The 20,424-nt window shown below is 41.3% G+C and overlaps 1 protein-coding gene across 1 annotated transcript in view; it reads right to left on the bottom strand.

Moving 5' to 3' along the window:
• The window catches only part of LOC131694082 (fringe glycosyltransferase), a 452,643-nt gene that overhangs the window by 271,994 nt on the left and 160,225 nt on the right, over positions 1 to 20,424 (bottom strand). Inside the window, exon 3 of the mRNA XM_058982458.1 lies at positions 3,188 to 3,236. Coding sequence (XP_058838441.1) covers positions 3,188 to 3,236 — 49 coding nt within the window. The remainder of the gene's footprint in view (positions 1 to 3,187; positions 3,237 to 20,424) is intronic.

The following is a 20,424-nucleotide window of genomic DNA, read 5'->3' as shown; positions in this document are numbered from 1 at the left end:
ATAGCGTGTGGGTAATAATGGATCAGTTGGTCGCATTCGCACATAGAACCTTAACCCACGTTTTAAGAGGATCAGACAATGAAACGGTAGAAAACGAGGCACTGCATGACCAGGATGGCATTGGACCAATTCAAACGTCAATCCAACATTTCGATTGAAGTTTCAATTAATTTTGAGCAAAAACAATGAAATGTTTTCTCTAACACGTCTAGAAAGTTCGAAAGGCTCCAAGCAGGAGCGGCAACCAGCAAGGTGGCAAAACTTACACAAGGAAGCTGTACAGGAAATGGACGAAGAAGATGTCGAAGTTCGGTACACAATCCTTGTTTGGCAAGCGATCTGCACATGTGGCAAATTTTCATTTCTTCACATCAGGGATTGTGAATGGACAAATCTACATGAAAACCTCTAAAAATGACTCCCGGACTTCTTGAGGTCTCACGATACTTTCACGGCCAGATTAGGCATTTTCCACAATGCCGTCGTAGTCTGGTACAGTACCAATAGTCTTATTTTTGTACGACACTCGGCCTTATCAAAAATATTTCAGGCCGTCAGCATCAGCAATCAGAATATAGTGGCTCAAATGGAACGTATCCTGTAGGTAGTCGAGGATTTGTGCCTCACGGCAGCGTGCATTCGATGTGTTTCCTATTTCGACTGTTTTACATGACTGGAATTGAAATTAATTTTTTTTAACTTACATTTTTATTCATTTATATTTGAGTTTGTATAATATTGCAGTCTAAGTGATATAGCAATTGCTTTTCGTCTTTGATGAGCTTCATTGGTAGATTGTTGCATTTCTGTAAGTTTATCTTTAAGGCTGATTATGAATGAACTCCTAAAGTTGTGGTAGTTAATTATTGAAATGAATTGTGTTGCTTATATTAATAAGTTCGAGTAATTTCGATGTGTCACTATGTTTATTTGTTTACGTAACAATGAAGGTATTGAACATTTGTATTTTCGAAAGGTGAAAAGGTTAATTATTGTCATTATTTTTTTTTTCTTCGGTCCGTTTCACTGACACCAGAGAGGCGACTCTACCATCGAAACTCTAAACTTGCCGCTTAACTACCAGCGCCATCCTTGAGATACTAATTCGTTGAATATGAAAATATTAATATGTTTTACCTATAATGTACTTGTTTGCTATCTTCGCCTCTCAGAACCGATCACTACACAAGAAAGCGCAAAACTTCTGTCAGAATATAAAAATCTACCTCACCTACAATTTGTGCGTGAAGAGACACTATTTTAAAGAATCGTTCTATTCCTGCAACGAAAAATACGAATATCTAAAATGAGTGAACCTCGAATCGCGCACTTAGATTCGACATAATATCGATTGATTTCAATAATATTCATCTGTAAATGTAGTTTAATGTGGCTTTTTTGTAAAGCTGGTAATTGACTTTTTCCAGCTGCTTCATATCAGGAACACTAAGAAATTGAAAACAACATTGTACGAATCAATGTAACTTTTGTAAATCACATAGCCGTCATCTATTAACAAGTTGAATTTTATTGGTATATTGAATTATTGAATGAATCGTCGACATTGTAGTGGTGACGTTTAACCAGCCTTATTCCATCATTCCTCATTATTGACGGAGGTACTCTTCAGCCTCAAGCAGCGTCTTATATAAATAAAATAAATCTTAAATTATAAAATTACAAACAAGTCGTTGAAGAAACCAAGAAAGAAACCTTGCTGGAAGAGGCTGGAAAGGGATGCAAATAAAATTGGTCAGCTTCTCTGGATCGGTTCGTATCGACAAGTTTCGCTATTAACAACAGTTGTGAGTAGACTAGTAACATAACAAACTCGGTCAGCGGGAGCAGGAAAAAAACACGAGGTCGAAGAAAACCGGGATATCGTAGTCTGGAGAAATGTCACCGCCGATAATCTCTCTTCAGAGTGGCTGACAGCTAAATGACCCACGATATCAGGAGAAATACCGCTGCCGTGGAACTCTCAGCAACAAGCTAGCAGATACATAGGAACGAGAAACGACAAGAAGGGTAAGCAACCCTACGAAGGTGATTGTAAAGAGATGTAAATCATTACGGTCGACACATCCGGATCGGTTTGTGTCTCAACAGGTGACGATATTTGAAGCAAACCTGAGCAGGTCAGATATATCGCAAAGATTGGACAGCAAGCAACCCCGAAAAAAACATGAACGATTAACGCGAAACAAAAAGAACAAGGGCACAATCCCTACTGAAGTAGTACCTAACATTTGCCCTGGATGGATGAGGATTGCGAAATACAAGAGGCTTCGGTTTAGTCGGTAGACTTAACTACTACAAACCAATCCGACACTACCACGAGCTGTTGCGAAGATTCCTTCTCGATAACAGGTATTTATTCAATTTGTTAAGCAAAGTCGATTGGCACACAGGCCTCGGTAAAAATCTTCAAAGTTTGACGGTTTCTAAATGTTTCTTTTGTAAGGAACGTAAAAAAATCGAAACACTTCCCTTGAGAATTTTCGGAGTACGGGCTTGTTTAAAAATATTTTTTTAGAAAAAAATCTGATGCAGATTTACTTTTGACAGCCCTGACAGCTCGCTCCGGCATTTAGCTAATCTTTGAATGACCGCCGCCTTGGATTCGTCGAAGAATGTCCTCCAGTGCACGTGTTTTGTAAAATCAATAAGTTTGACATGTCGCAAGATGGGCTTAAAAACCGGTAAAAAGTGTTCATTGAAATGGGGATTTGGGACGCAAAAGTTAAAACGCTTACCTCTAAATTTGGAACTATATATTGTTTTATCTAGAAAATGGAACTCTAACGTTGTATGTAATGCAGGAAGAACCTCTTTCTTCATTTAATGACCCAATCGGCTCCATAGCAGAAGCTTAGATCATATTGAAAATGTTCATCGGCCGAATAAAAAAAAATTGGAGATGATCCTAAAGTTACTACACCTTACCACAAAGCTTGAGGTTGTCAATAGAAGACATATCGAACCCACGAACGCTTTCTTCAGCGCATCTAGGTCAGAAAGCAATAGACTCATCCGCAGTTAGCATCTTCATCGACAGTTAATTTCTTCTCGGTAAAATAGTCATCTTCCATTAGCCGACAAAAACCGTGGGACTTCGGAAGCCTTTAAAACCGCCAGTAATATGTACGATTAAGAGAACAAAATAGAAAACCCCATCGATACTTACTCGTCAACTTCTGATAGTGCTGATCGTTGGTGTCGGTGAAAAACCACGTCTGAAAAGAAAGCGAAGAAAAGAAAATTCAATTAAAATCTTTGCATCCACGGATCGCGACTCACATCATCACATACACACATACACACACAGACAGAGATCAATAAAAACTTAATCAGCTTAATTATTCTCATTAAAACCTTCCTTATAAGAGGAGACCGCAGCGGCGGATAGCCTTCGGGGACTGTTCGGATCTTTGCCAACAGATCGCGTCCCGTCTTAACGGTGACAGTGCAGATCTGGATCTGTCAATGCGCGATCGTAAAACAGCAGATGGAAAGACTATTGGACATCATCATCATCATTGACAATGGTGCCTATAGTTCGATTAGCTCCGACCGGTACGGCGGCTGCTAGTTACGATAGCGGCAGCTGTTATCAACATAAGTTCCCCGGTTCGTAAACAAAAAAACACACACGCACACACACCTATCAAACAGCACAAGTTACGGTAACATCAAGTGGAACCGGGCTGACCGCGGCGGGTAACCCGGTTCGGTCCAAATATGGCCGCTTTGGCGACGCGTTTCACAAAAGGGAAAACCTGTCGCTTGCGGTTGCCGCTGCTCGTTTTTTTTTGTTTTTCTACCGGTGTCTCATTTCTGTGCGCAGGTTCTGATGGTGTTATCAGACAGAGCGCGGGAATAACCGGTCAATGTCAGTGGCATGTTGGTACGGACAGTTGTTGCGTTGATCGGAGTGGATCGCCGCATCCGAACACCGAGGGACTGGGGGGTGAGGGGACAATTATGATGGTCAGTCGCTCAACAGCCGCGGCGTGGTATTTATGGAAACTGTCCTTGTTTGGAACGGGGGAAAGATTCAAATCGTTGGCGTTGTTTGGAGGGTTCTGTCTGTTTTTTCTTCATTCTGAATTTGCCTCGCGGGTAAATTTCGCGTAATTAGCCGAGAGCGTATGTGACGGATTAATTAGTGGCGGCTGCTTTGCAGATCTGGGTGATAGTTGTTTGCCGTAGGTGTGGGACAGTACCGTTTGTAAACGACGGCAAATTGGGCTAATGCCTGAGACTTCAGAGTCTAGACGGGATTTATTTGAAAAGGGAGAAATCGCTGAATTTTGCAATGACTACTAGACTGGTCAACTTTTTCTTCCCATATCGAGTTGGAAGCAAAACTAGACGAAAGTGTGTTTGTTTACCCCCAAAGTGAATTTTGACAGTTGGCTTTTGAGCCCTAATTATATGTTTGTCGAGACATGATCAAATTGAAAAGAAATTGTGCGGTAAAGTAGAACAAGTATTTACCATACGTTTACCAAATACAAATATTTCCAGGTAGCTTAAAACGAGTCCTTGAAAAATCATCAGAGAGCATTCCGTATTAACCCTAGAACGTTGCACTTGCGTTTTCCACCCTAGAACGTTGCACTGGGGTATAAATGTACCCCACGCTTTGATCGCAGGTAAAAATGCAAACAAAAGAAATGTGTAGTACGTAATGTTCTTCGTTTTTTAATTACGAAAACAGCTGTGTAAGTGAAAGTACGGAATTTATTGAATCAATGACTAACAAATTGGTTTGAACCAAGTGAAAAAATCGCGGTTTTGACTTTTTTCACAAAAATTACTATAACTTTGGGAATTTTCAACCGATTTAAAAAAAAAAACAAATGTTTCCAAAAGTTGTAAGAATGGTCTAGAAACGGTTTAAAATGGAATTTCGATATTTTTGAAAAAGTGCAATTATTTGGAAGAGTGAAAGTTTAAAAATCGGGATTGGAAAATACCACGAAATGGGGTGAAATTTGAAATGAAAAAAATATTTCTGGTCATTAATACATTGGTAACACGCAACGTTACTGTTACAGCAGTTACTGTGCGCAAATTTTACTTGCGAGGTATTGTTTTGAAAAACTATAAAGTACAAAAAATACAACAATAAAAATCAACAAAAATCAGAACGATTTTTTTTCTACTTCAAAATTAAATTAAATTAATTGAATAAATGATTAAAAACGATTTTATAATACTAATTATTACTAACGTAGTAAAACAACCAGTATTAAAACTGGTATTATCACGAGTCAGTTTTCCACTGACAGCACAAAACATGACGAAACGCTAACGGCAACCGTACACTGGGGTACAAATATACCCCACGCCAACTTTAACACCCGCTTCCATGAAGGCTATAAGCAAACTGGCTATACCACCTTTTCCTACTCTTACTAGGAACTCTAAATTGAATTATGGTTAGAGTCCCAGGTCGATAAATGCCGAATTCTTACCTTCACACGGCTCCAAAGAAGGCGTGGGGTACATTTGTACCCCAGTGCAACGATATAGGGTTAACATATTTATATTTGCTATATGTGTTTGGGTTATTGAACTTGGATATTTTTATCTCATATTCACTAATACTAGCTCTTATTGGAAAAGTATGGCACTTATTGTACCTTTTCTTATTTTTATTCGAAAGCCAGGAAAATTTTGCAGAGAAAAATGTATTAATACCTTTCAGTTAAGTGAATTTAGTATTCTTTTAGAAGTTAATTAGTTTAAAGTTAGTGTTATTATTAGCATTTTCGTTATTTCTTAAAATAGTAAATAATAAACTTTGCCATTTTTATCATGGAATTAATGTATCTCAGCAAGTTCTACAATTCTTCCTTTGACTCCATTCAATTATCTTTTTTAGTTTCGAAGCAAAATAATTTTTATCTTCTCGTTTCATATGCAAAAACAACGATTTCGAACCCACTGCATTTGTGATAAGGCCATGCTGTGTTAACTATTAAATTGCAGCCAAATGAAAAGCGATAGGGATAAAGTGTCAAATAATAAGTTGTAGAGAATATTAAGGGGCACCAAATGAACAATAGTGACGATAAATTTAGTTGATTAATAATTAGAATAATTACAAAAATCACCAAAAAAGCGCAAATTTTGAGTTATTTTACTAGTAAAAAGTCATGTAGTACACTTAACTAAAAGATATCAGTACATACATCGAAAGGAAATTTTCCCAGCTTTCCAATGAATCCCTGATAATAGCGATATAAAGCATATTTTTTAGATTAGAGTCTTTTAAGAACTTGCAAGTCAGGAAAGTTTAGAAGTCAAATTACAAGGAAACTAGAAGAGATAGGAATATTATGTTGAAGAACAAATTATGAATCGTCCTCAAACCCAACTTTTGGATAATAGATATTGCTATAATCATAAATCATTATTTTGAGAAAATTAACAAAAACCTCATCAAAAACACTAAAAGTTTACTTTACAACTAAAAGGTAATTAAAACTAATTATCTGAAAGATATGAGAAAATTATTCAATAGAAAATTTTCTCACCTTTCTAATGGCACTAAAAGATTTAAAATACAAGGTATATTTTTTGAGTTAGAGGTGTTTTAAGATAAACAAGTTTTCTACACAAAAAGTTCAAAAACTCTGTAACGGTTGAGATTTGATGGTATGTGTAGAACGATTTTTTGCTCCAAATATGACAGTAAATCACCACTCGAGTGATTCTTACTCATGAACCAAACACCCTGTATTTGCTTTTACCGTGTATGTGGTTGATTGACTTTTACAATAGTGAGAAAGCAATCAATCTATAATCTAAAAAAAATTTATTTCATCGAACCATTCTAGCCACTAATGACATGGAAAAACGGTGCCTTCACCAACATGGTAAATACAAAATACAAAATGTTGCAGTCATAAACTAACTTAAGAAGAGTCCATTTCCATTAATAAAAATAGCAACACTGTTCGAAAGATTTCGACAGGGGTAAAATGTGCGAAAAGAAGAACGTCGAAGGATTAGATTAGAAGCCGATTGTCACGTCTTGTCTTAGGGAGTTACGTGAGTTCGAATGGAACAGATTATAATTATTTGCAGTCCAACTCACGCAATTGATGAAGTAAACAAACCATCGAGAATTGTCAAACATAAATTTCATTCATCATGAGTTCATTCGTGTCGTCGTTTTGAAGAACCCAATTGCTCGGTCGCGTCTTTTCGTGTTCAAGCTGACTAGTCGCACTGAGTTCTGCTACATGACGACTTGAATGAACTCATGAAGAATGAAGTTATAGAAGAAGATTTACTTTCAAACGGCACCTTCCTTTATTTCGAGATCCGGTGCGCTTCGGAAATCAATTCAAAGCGGGAATGGCAGTAAAAACCGAGTAGATTGCTTATATTTACTCTCGGTATTCTCGCTTTACTTGGTTTCTCGCTTAATGTAGTTTCCCTGCTCCTCTCATATGTATACCATGGCTCCTTACTTTCCTGTATACTATGACGCTCTACCACATTCGCTTACTAGGAAATTACAAATCGCTTCGCTCGAAATAATTCATGCATCACCCATATCCAAAATAGTTACTAAGTCGATGTTCGTTCTTTTATAGACGAATTTCGCGCCAACTCGAAGAAATGTTGGCAGCACACTCTCAGATTTTATCGAAACTTTCTGTACATGAGAACTTTGTCACAAAAAGCCACTTTGCATACTTTGTTTTTCCAAAAATAATCTAGACTGTCTTTTGAAAAGGGTCAAACTTTTTTTAACAATTTTTTTCAAATGGCTATAGCCTAAAAATGACAAATCGTACAAAAAAAATGTTGTAGGAGTGATTTTCACAAAATTAGTCCAATTTTTGAACAAAAGTATTGAAAAAATTCTTCATCGATTCCTACACTGAAAAAAATCGCTTTAAAAAATTTAAAGTCGATTTAAAAAAAAACCATCTTGGATTTGGATGAAATTTTGTTCCATGTAATTATGTTCTCTACCTACCGTCAAAAATTCAAGTTGGGCACTTTTAAGAAAAAAAAGTTATTTGAAAAAAAACTTTTCCTTGTTCAAACTGAATTTTTTTTCAGCGTATTTTTATCGAAAACTGAACTAATGAAAGTCATAATCATCTCAGAATACAAATTTCCCAGTTGCTAGTTGCCTGATACATGCAAAAAGTATCAATGACGAATTTGGTATGGGCAGGACTGGAACGAGGTCGAAGGGATTCGTTAAACGGAGATCTGGTACTAGAATACTTAGCACACGACCAAACAACATGTTTAATATCGCGATAACCGCCACCACAAGTGCAGAGACCGCTCTCTACGATCTCAATACGCCGGAGATGGGCCTTCTACGTATAATGATTGTACATGACCCGAGATATCACCCGAATGAAGTCATGACCCTCATCCATTCTCTTGGACCAAGGTTTGTTGATACCTTTGGGATTCCTGAACTTCCATCGCTCCACGAAATTTGCCGTTTTTCGAGGGCCCTCTGAGAAGAAATATTTAAAAACTCGTTGAAGCTACGCGATCTTTCATAAATTTCATCTTCTAATGCCTAAATGTCCACGTTCTCATTATCATTCTAATCTAAGTGTCCACCTTCTCATTACCCGGAGTGGAGCACGGCGAAAGAATTCCAACTAAACTAAGGTAATCTGCTATAATTACATATACTTCATGCTCCATCAAATAGAGAGCCTCCTGTAACTGTAACGATGTGGGCATGGTCGTTGATAGGTAAATATAAAACCATCAATTTTGTGGGGAGAATCTTGGCAGCACAGCCTCTTTTATGGTTGCACTGTCATAATACTTAACATAAAAGCGATGCATAGCTGTCATCATATGACGAACGTTACGTGTATTCCAATCACAGGATGAATCGAATACACAACGTGGGCCCTAGCCACCACACAGAACCTTGTTTCTCTGATGATCTGTCCGTTAATCCGTCGACGGACCGGTGCCAATAATCGCGTTTTTCAGCTTTCATCAAGTTTTTCATTTGCATTTGTAGCGTCGCGGGACAAGTTCGGACAATCCGCCGTTCAAAAGTCCCTTTCGCGTATAATTCTAAGCAATCTCTGCCCACCACAAAGTAGGAGACTGTTCACGGTTGTTCGCGTCGGGTACTCGTTTCGTCTGACCTTTAATCGTAGAGCAAATGCATTGTGTAAAACCTGGGGAAAAACGTAGGGACTGAAACATAGGGACACTTGGGGTTTTTGAAGTACTATGTAGAAATTCCTGCGAGTTTCTAGGATTACCAAGACCAGGAACCACTTACTTTGATTTTATAACAGCACCCTTCAAAGGACACTCTCAGGCCTTTACGAGGAAGCTTTGCAGAGGAAACTGATTTTCCTTTTTCGGAAATTTAAAGGAAGGCGAACCAGAATTTTCACTGACCGAAGCAAGGGGTTCTTGAAACTTTCGCAATTAAGGCCTCTACACCATCAATCTTTACTTCCCAGGCGGGTACATAGACAGGATATTATAAAAATAAAAATAAATAAAAAAAATTTTTAAAAAATGATATTCAATGGATTCTTTGCCCTCATTCAAGTTTGTTATGAATATATACCAAATTCGTTACTGCTACTTTTTGCATGTATCAGGCAACTAGCAGTTCAGAAATTGGATTCTGAGATGATTATGACTTTCATTGGTTTAGTTTTCGATAAAAATACACTGAAAAAGTAAATTCAGTTTGGACAAGGAAATTTTTTTATTCATATAACTTTTTTCCTTAAAAGTGCCCAACTTGAATTTTTGACGGTAGGTAGGGAACATAATTACCTATCTTGGAACAAAATTTCATCCAAATCCAAGATGGGGTTTTTTTGAAAATCGACTTTAAATTTTTAAAATCGATTTTTTTCAGTGTAGGAGTCGATGAAGATTTTTTTCTTTATTTTTATTCAAAAATGTGACTAATTTTGTGCAAATCACTCCTACAACACTTTTTTTGTAGGATTTGTCATTTTTAGACTATAGCCGTTTGAATTAAAATGGTAAAGAAGTTTGACCTTATTCAAAAGACAGTCTAGATCATTTTTGGAAAAAACAAACTATGCAAAGTGGCCTTTTGTGACAAAGTTCTCATATACAGAAAGTTTCATTTAAACCTGAGAGGGTGCTGCCGACTATATATACGATTTAGCGCGAAATTCGTCTATAGATAAACATTCAATAGCAAACCAAACACAGGGATGACTTATGTCCCAAACTAATTGCGTCGGCACACAGGTAATAGTGGGAACCGATCAGAACGTCGCTATATAAAAATATTTAAAACAATAACTGTTTCTCTCGATCAAAACTTAATCAGTGCTATAAACAATTAAAACGTGTTAAGGAAAAGAAAAACCGGGCTAAAATCAGGTTTACTGAGATGAGTTCATTCAACCCTGCATTGAATAGACTTTCGTGAATTACAAACTTTGAAAATATGAAGAGAAGTACACGATAGCAATAGTACAAACTAACGTGATGATGTCATATGTATCATTCAGAAAGTATCTTTTAATTTTCCCTCTGATTTTAGCCCTTATGCTATGTTCAGATGATGTGGCAACCAGCCTTAGCACTTTAGTCACTCTCTGTAGTTGTAGTTACAGTAGTTTACATTGTAGTTACAATTTCATACAGTGCGATGAATTAGTTGAGAAGGAGCCATAGGGAGCGACTAAAATGTTGCGACTGGTTGCATGTTTAAGTTAGTAAGCACATCTTTAAGTCATTCGTGGCAACGTGGCCTTAGAAAGCAACAATGCGTGTCCAACAAATTATCAAACAATTTGGAACGATGGCATCACCGGCCACGATTCCGTCGTTGGGAGCGAATGTGCTTCCAATCGAAACAAAACCCGTTCCGTTGTCTGGAATGAATGTTGGCTTACAGCCACCGGCAAATCCAATTATTCATGGATTCGTTCCCCCGGACCGCGGGTACGCCGATTTCTGGCCCGTCGCTAATAAACCCGGTGCTATCTATCGGAACAGTTCCCCGTCCGCTGTGACTGCCGGTTATTGATCAATTTACTCCCTCCCCCTCGCAATTATCCGCGCGTCAAGTGATGCCCCGCGATCTACCTACGTTTTCAGGAGACCCAGCTGACTGGCCAATATTCATTAGCACCTTCATGAATGGCTCGTTAGCATGTGGATATAATAGCGCCGAAAATCTCGCGCGCCTTCAACGTTGCCTAAAAGGATCCGCGTATGAATCTGTCAAAAGTAGATTGTTGCTTCCTGAATCAGTGCCGCATGTAATCGATACCCTTCGTTTGTTGTATGGACGACCTGACTTGTTAATCAGTGCTCTACTACAGAAAGCGCGCAGTGTTCCGGCGCCGAAAGCGGATAAATTGGAGACAATCATCGACTTCGGTGTAGCTGTGCGTGGTCTCTGCGATCACCTGAAAGCCGCTGGACAAGAGCACTGCCTGCGCACGCTAAGATGCAATGGGCGGATCAAGGTGCTTAGAGTTATAAGGTGATTCGTCTTTGGCAGTAACTAGGTGAGGAGTGAGGTAAGCGTGCAGAAAGCTGCGGAGTAGAAAAATGACGGCAAACAACTTTGTTTACTTACTGAAATCCAAGCAAACATGCATGGGGGTGTAGTAAACAATGTTGTTAGCTGTCGTTTCTAGAACCAACATGGCTGATCGGCGATTTCGAGGATCGTATCACCTGAGAATAAAAGCTCCTTGGGGCGGATCATATACAGCAGCTTGCGGTGGTCAACCTTAAAGTGTTCGGGGATTTCATGCTCATGGTCCACACGGCCGTTAGCCGAGTAACAATGTACGTTGGCAAGGACGGTGGCTGTCAGCAGAAACCTAGATAGAAGGATGCTGTGAATACTCACACAAGCGAAGCAACGGAACGAACGGGTGTGTGCGTGCTGCAAGAAACCAGGGCACCGAGTATCAGCGTGCTCTGCGTTTAAAGCGTATACCGTAGATAACCGGTGGAAATTTGCGCAAAATAGCGGGCTGTGTCGGAGCTGCCTTAATGCGGATGGAAAGAGAAGCTGTAGAAATGCAACACGGTGTGTGATCGAAGGATGTCAGTATCGTCATCATCCGCTATTGCATTCTGATCGAGTTAGTTCCAATAGTCGTCCTACCCAAGGATCGTCTACAGCACAGAATCACACGCATCGGCAAAGCAAGCAGGCTCTTCTATTCCGTATTATACCAGTCGTCATCTCAGGGCCGCGAGCTACCATCTAAACTTTCGCTTTTCTAGATGATGGCTCGGATCTATCGCTGATCGAAAACAACCTGGTAGAGCAACTGGGAATTGACGGCAGGACAACACCTCTGTGCCTGAAGTGGACAGGGAACGTCACCCGTGTCGAATCGAATTCGAAACAAGTTCGAATTACGATCAGAGGAGCTAGCCGCGCAAAACAATGCACTATTGATGATATCCGTACTGTGAAGGAACGGTGAACTGGCGCAACGTTATCGTTACCTTCAAGGTTTACCGATTGTCAGTTACGCGAATGCTGTTCCCCGTCTGTTGATAGGCGTTAACAACGTGAACCTCACTGTCCCGCTGCAAGTGAAGGAAGGCAAGAAGAACGAGCCTATTGCAGTGAAAACCAGACTAGGATGGTGCATATTCAGCGGCAGTGGTAAGGAGGGCACGCATGCACCGAATTTCCACACCTGTGAGTGCGCCAGCGACCAGGACTTACATATTGCAGTGAAGGAATATTTTTCAATGGAAGATGGAACATCATGGAGCAGTCGCCGAGACGAGTAGGTGACCAGTTCGAAACAGGTCTACTGTGGCGGTTCAACGACATCGAACTTCCGCATAGCTACAATATGGCATTCAGGAGATTTGAGTGTCTGGAGCGCAAGATGATGAGAGATCAAGAGCTGGCTGCAAATCTGAAGAACCAGATAACGGAGTACCAGCAGAAAGGATATGCGCATTGTGCTACGAAGGCAGAATTAGAACGAGCAGACCCAAAACGCGCGTGGTATCTGCCGCTAGGAGCAGTGACTAATCCCCGGAAGCCAGGAAAAGTTCGACTGATATGGGACGCAGCAGCAAAGGTGGATGTAATATTTCTGAACTCTATGCTGCTTAAAGGACCAGATCAACTTACAGCGCTTCCAGCAGTTTTGTCGCGATTCCGGCAATATAAAGTAGGAGTGTCCGCAGATATACGAGAAATGTTCCACGTCCACCAGCTGTTGATCCGCGCGCCGGACCATTCATTCATTCATTCTCAACGTTTCTTATTCCGGAATGACCCATCAAAACCGGTGGAAACATACATTATGGATGTGGCAACATTTGGATTCACGTGTTCACCGGCATCAGCGCAGTACGTTAAAAATAAACCTTTTCCCACGAGCAGTAGAGGAAATTCTGTAAAGCCACTATGTGGATGATTATCTCGATAGCTTCGAGAATGACGAAGAAGCCGAGAGAGTGTCCCGGGAAATTGCAACGATACACCAGAAAGGAGAATTTCATCTTAGGACCTGGGTGTCCAACAGTGCTGAAGTTCTTCGTGGACCGAAGGAAGCGTCCGCTAATCCTAGCAAAAGCCTAAGCTTGAACGCAGCGGACAGAGGCGATCGCGTGTTGGGCATGCTCTGGCAGACTACAGAGCACGAGTTGCTGTTCTCGATGAACATTAAAAAAGAGATACAACTGGTGATAGATAACGGTAAGCGGCCAACCAAACGTCAGATGTTAAAACACCTAACGGGCGTATTCGATCCACTGGGTTTGCTGAGTGTGTCTCGCGTTCATGGGAAGATTCTCCTTCAGGATGTATGGCGAGCTGGATTGCAGTGGGACGAACAAGTAACAGAAGAAATATTCGATCGTTGGGTCAGGTGGACCGGTCTGTTCCCCAAAATCAGAGGCCTGCGGATCCCACGGTGCTACTTCAACGAAGCGAATGTGTCAAATTTTTGTCGATGCAAGTGAAGTCGCTTTCTCTGCCGTAGCGTACTTCAGAGTGATCAACGTGGAGGGCAAAGCAGAGTGCTCGACAGTCGCGGCCAAAACGAAGGTTGCAACGCTGAAGCCACTCTCGATTCCTCGCATGGAGCTACAAGCAGCAGTTCTAGGCAGCCGTTTAATGTCGTTTGTTCAGGAGAATCACAGCGTGAAGGTAAAGCAGCGTTTTCTGTGGAGTGATTCCGCCACAGTGTTGGCCTGGTTACGCGCCGATCATCGTCGGTACACGCAGTACGTAACATGCCGAGTAGGGGAGATATTGACAGCGACAGACCTCTCAGAATGGCACTGGGTCCCCAGTAAGCTAAACCCTGCAGATGCAGCAACAAAGTGGGGTAAGAATCCGTGCTCGGAAGCAACCAACGAGTGGTTTCAGGGTCCCCAATTTCTTCGGCTGGCCGAGGAGTATTGGCCGAAGCAACCAAAACCTTCAAAGGTACCTGAAGAGGAACTGAGACCCTGCTTTCTGATCCACCGGTCAGCTATTCCGGAGGTTGTGATAGATTTTTCTAGATTCTCTAAATGGCGACAATTGCTAGGTGCAGTTGCATACGTACACCGTTTCGTGGACAATTGAAGGCGTAGATGTTGAGGAGAGACGCCGGAATTGCTGCATCTTAGTCAAGAGGAACTGAAGAAGGCGAAGAACACGATTGTGTGGATTGCGCAATGACAGGAGTACCCGGATGAGATGATTGCAGTTTCGAGAGGACAAGCAGAATTATCTAAATCGAGCAGCTTGTATCAGTTGACACCGACAGTCGATGAGTGTGGCGTGCTACGCGCCGGCGGAAGAATTGGAGCTGCACCGCATACATCATTCGATGCCAGGTTCCCGGTGATTCTCCCAAGAAAACATCCGGTGACGACGCTGGTTGTAGATGATTTCCATTGTACCTTTCGTCATGGTAATTCTGAAGCGGTAGTGAACGAGATTCGGCAATTCTACAGCATCTTCCAACTAAGGAGAGTGGTGAAGCAAGTTGCGACCGTCTGTCAGTGGTGCAAAGTGAAGAAGACGACTCCGAAGGTTCCGCGAATGTCGCCGCTGCCTTTGGCTCGCTTGTCCTCGTTTACTCGACCATTCACACTACACCGGTATTGATTTTTTTCGGGCTGTTGCTGGTGAAAGTAGGAAAAAGCTCGGTTAAACGCTGGATCTGTCTGTTCACCTGTCTAACCACCCGTGCCGTCCATGCGGAAGTTGCACAGTCTTTCCACACCGTCCTGCATCAAATGCATCCGTCGCTTCATCTGTCGCCGAAGAGCGCCGGTGGAAATCTACTCCGACAATGGTACCAACTTCCAAGGTGCCGGACGACTGATGCGGAAAGAACTCGAGAACGTACATGGAGAATTAGCAGCAACGTTCACAAACGCATCTACCAAGAGGGTTTTTATCCCACCAACTGCACCTCATATGGGAGGCGCGTGGGAGAGGATGGTGCGATCCATAAAGTCGGCGATGGAAGCAGCCTACAACAACGACCGGAAACTGGCCGACGAAGGGCTGGTGATGCTAGCCGTGGAAGCCGAGGGTATAGTGAACAGCCGGCCACTTACCTCCCTACCCCTAGATGATGCTGAAGTAGAAGCCCTGACTCCTAACCATTTTCTGTTGGGAAGTTCCACTGGTGTTCGTCAGTCTGCAGTACCGTTCAGTGATCCACCAAACACCGAGTTTGTGAACGGCTAAAAAAAATCGGCAAAGAGCCTCCTGTGTTCTCGGAACAACCTTTCTTTAAGAATGGACACACTGGGCTAAGGCCAGTGGTCTCGGGATCTAGCGGGCCCACGCTCAGAATGAACAAAAATCATCAAAAATGGATTACTTTACAAGGAGCCAACACAACATCATTTGGTTTTCATGTGATGCCAGTTTCGGCCTTCTGTTAGCGAAGAGAAATGTTTATTAAGAAACAAAACGTGACTAGAAACCCATTCAAGAACCTTGTACAACCCACGTTAATGTTCAGAGTAACACTGTTGTAAGTTCGGTAGTTTTAAAAATAGACGTTCATCAGTTTAATTTTATTAACACATTTTCACTTGATTTTCTAAAACTCTTACACCAAATTTCACCGCACACAGGGTGCCAACTGTCTGGCGGATGTGTGGACCACTTATTTCCATTAATACGGGTAGAATTCGTGACACAAAATGGCAAACAGATAGATTAACCTTGTGAACGAGCAGACAGTTAGGTAAAGCAGATCCAGGGAAGGTCACCCGACGTAAGTGTGAGTTGACTAAAGGTCTTTATTCCATTAGCTGTGACTGGCGTTGAATACAATCGTTTACAGTCTTCACAAGCTGAAGTAACAGACAATCCCATGCTTCAGCAGATTCGCGCAAGCCGAATACCGGCTCGGTGATAACGCCGTCGATCTCAACCGCTTTCGTGGGTACTTACACGCGAGTTATTTCCGTTGTTGCGTTGCGTTGCATTGCGTTGTGAAGATGATTTTTGCGAATGCACACTGACTTAAGGGAAGGACGACGATTCATCAGACTCTTCCATAGGTGTCGCGGAGTTGGTGGTTTGGAAGGGAATAGGGTCTAGGATTCGCTCCAAGCAAGCGATGTGACCTGTAAAGCATAGTTTATTAGGTAGTAGTTTAGTTAGTTTTCGAAAACACGATCGCTCGAAAAAGAAATTGTTTGTTTAGTTTTTGGTTCTTTTTAAACTCTGGGTAGCCGGCTACCGAGAGTATCCTATGTTTAGGTCATAACGAATGTGGATACGAAGGAAAAAGTGGTCAAAATGGATCTCCTTACAGTAAGAAGGATCTCAATCGGGTCGCCTAAGCTTTCAAGAGAAATCCCAATAGTTCAGTGAGAAATGTGGTGCAAAATCGACCTTTAATCAAATATTTTGTGCAAGATGCAAAAAAACGTGCAAGACTATCCACGTGCAACTTTCAATGGGTGCCAAATCGTGATAACCGACAGAAAACTAGGGGGAAATCACGTGCGTGGTAGCTCTACACACAACTGTTGATGAAACCGTACCAGCCCGTCATGGATGACGAGACTTATGTGGAATCTTCCTTTTCTTTACAGCTCGTCATAAGATCGATATTCCTGAGGAAACGGAAAAAACAGAAGACGTCTTAGTATGCTAGAAAAAATCATGATTTGGCAAGCAATTTGCTCGTGTGGAAAGCACCCCGTTCGTGATAACCGGAACGGTCAATAGTATACATAAAAAATGACTCCAAAAGCGTACAGTTCCGTACTTCTGAGATCCCACGATCGCTCTACGCTTTTCGGGCCGAATTTAACCTCGTGCCATTATTCGAAAAATGTTCTAGAGCGTCACAAGGCTAGGGAGGTCAATTTTGTGCCAAAGGATCTAAATCTCTTGAACACATCGGAATTTCTGCCAAAACGAATTTTGCGCCAACTCGAACAAATGTTGGCAGCGCCCTCTCAGATTTTAAGGAATCTTGGGCCCATATTATTGGCTCGAATCAAAACTCGTCGAAATGTCAATTGACGATAGGTTCATCCGGAGTGTTCATTTGTGTTTACCTTTTGCTAGCGTTGCCAATTTTATTTTGTGTCCAGCACCCAATGTGGCTACGCCACATCGCTTTTGCGCGTGCTGTCCGACTTCGCTACCGCTCAGTCGGACTTAAACTAGGGATAGCCCCTATGTTTGAGTAAGCCGGGCAAACGAGTGGATCACAGGTTCGCTTGCTTCCGACGGCGGGTCGGTGGCCACCTCGCCCGGGCCTCTGTTATGCGGCTAAGCCGCATCGAAATAGTACCCCTTAAACATTCTAACTTGAATCGGTTGTGTCACCGGAGCCGGAATACGAATTAGATCCAGCCAGCATTCCGGCTGAGTTAAACTGGGAAGTTTAGTAAAATTTAATCTGGAAATAAAATTTTTTTGGCAACGCTCCAGCACCCCGTTGATTTCACCACCTGGGCGCCAGGTTGACGATATGAAATGAACTTTGTTTACTTTCGACAAGTTTTGATTCGAGCCAACAACATCCAGCCGGAATCTTTCTGTACATGTCACAAAAAGCCACTTTGCGTACTTTGTTTTTCCAAAAATGATCTAGACTGTCTTTTGAAAAGGGCCAAACTTTTTTTACCATTTTTTTTTTTCAAATGGCTATAATCTAAAAATGACAAATCCTACAAAAAATGTTGTAGGAGTGAGTTTCACAAAATTAGTAAAATTTTTGAATAAAAATATTGAAAAAAATCTTCATCGACTTCTACACTGAAAAAAATTAATTTTAAAAATTTAAAGTCGATTTACAAAAAAAACTACATCTTTGATTTGGATAAAATATTGTTGCAAGGTAGGTAATTATGTTCCCTACCTACCGTCAAAAATTCAAGTTGGGCACTTTCATGGAAAAAAAGTTATTTGAAAAAAACTTTTTTTTTTCAGTGTACTTTTATCGAAAACTAAACCAATGAAAGTCATAATCATCTCAGAATCCATTTTTCCAGCTTCTAGTTGCCTGATACATGCAAAAATTATCAGTAACGAATTTGGTATATATTCATAACAAACTTGAATGAGGGCAAAGAGAACCATTTAACATCATCGATATATGCGAGATTTAACTAAATACTAAACTAAACTAACTAAATCGTGTCTATGTACCCGCTCGGGAAGTAGAGATTTATGGTGTAGTCTCCAACAGGGGCCTTAATTGCGGAGTATGGGGTTCGATCCTTCAAGAACCCTTTGCTTTGATCAGGGAAAATTCTGGTTCGCAAACAATTGCGTTCATGGAAAATCAAGGAGTATATGAAAAACTTATTTTCCATCAGCCTCATTTCGAGCCGAATCTGCTCTTCTAAACTTTGAACTTTTGGACGGGGCTAGTCTACCTAGTCGCCTTTTTGTTCCGCAAGGCATGAACTGTCGTCGTTGCAAACAATTGGGTCTACAGCGACTTATTGTAGAAACACTGTTAAATATGCGGAGAGATTCATGAAAAGTTCTCCTACTATGGAGAGACTCCGTATGATCTCTCGACATATCCCCCATATAAATTATGTGGGTACAAAATGAAGCATTCTTTTAAGGAACACTCCGATAAGGAATGCAAAAGAGCGCTATGCCACCAACAACGACTAATTTCTACGTTTCCTTGTACACTAAAGAGCGAGAGTCTGGGAACATCTTCTAATGTGCCCATAAATTTCCGAAAAAGGAAATCAGTTTTCTCTCCTAAGCTTCCCCGTAAAGGCTTGAGAGAGAGAAGGTGCTGTTACAAAACCGAAGTAAGTGGTTCCTGGTCTCGGTAACTAGTAGTAATTTCCACATGGGACATCAAAATCCCCAAGTGTCCCTACATTTCCCCCGCCGGTTTTACACAATGCATTTGCATTACGATTAAAGGTCAGACGAAACGAGTACCCGACAGAACAGACTCCTACTTCGTAGTGGGCACAGATTGCTTAGAATTATACACGAAAGGGACTTTTGAACGTCGGAGCGCCCGGAATTTTTCCCAATATACGCAACGCTACACATGCAAATGAAAAACTTGATGAAAGCTGAAAAACGCGATTATTGGCACCGGTCCGTCGACGGATTAACGAACAGATCATCAGAGAAACAAGGTTTCGTGTGGTGGCTAGGACCTACGTTGTGTATTCGATTCATCCTGTGATTGGAATACACGGAACCTTCGTCATATGAAGACAGCTATGCATATATCCCAGGGTTAGCATAAGTGTTTGTACATTGGACCAGAGTCCCTAGGGTTGCAGGTTCGAATCCTGTCTGTAGGGGAATTTTTTCACATAATTTCTTACGCTTAACTCACCATTTTGATCTGTTTTCCCGATTGGATACCACTAAAAATCTCACATAAAATGGCGGGTTTAAAAACAAAATCAGTTAGCATATGTTCCGAGTAATAGACTCTTCATGATTCAGAATTTAGAACCTACCTAGAAGTCTACCTTTTCTACGTAACTCTCTCTCTCTTCCAAACGTCACAAACCGAAGCAATTTTTCCAACAAACAAGCGGTTCCAGGAGGCGTCAGCATATCTAAGCATCCGGTCGCATATACGTGGACAGTCGCTCTCTCTCTCTCACGCGGCGTCCTCCTATACCATTGAAACAAGTGCGGAATGTGCAATACCTTCTTGCAGTGGTTTTTTTTTTTGCTCTTCATCGGCAAAACGTGACCAACCGCCAAGCCAGGAGAGCCATACGGAACACCGTTAACAAACAACAGTAGCTGCAGTCCGTCCCATCAAAGTCACACTGTGTAATGTCACATAAAAAGTTGCAGCTTCTGCAAATTTGCCGTTCGATCTGCTGCTTGCCACACACCGCCTGTCAGCCGTCTCGGGAGTACAGAAGGTGAGAACCAACGGTTGGAATTTACCGGACAAATGATTATTTAATGACAAGATC

Source organism: Topomyia yanbarensis, chromosome 3 (genome assembly GCF_030247195.1).
Source record: "Topomyia yanbarensis strain Yona2022 chromosome 3, ASM3024719v1, whole genome shotgun sequence".
Taxonomy (NCBI): domain Eukaryota; kingdom Metazoa; phylum Arthropoda; class Insecta; order Diptera; family Culicidae; genus Topomyia; species Topomyia yanbarensis.
The sequence above is the reverse complement of the archived record's forward strand: the minus strand, read 5'-3'. Positions and strand labels throughout refer to the sequence as shown.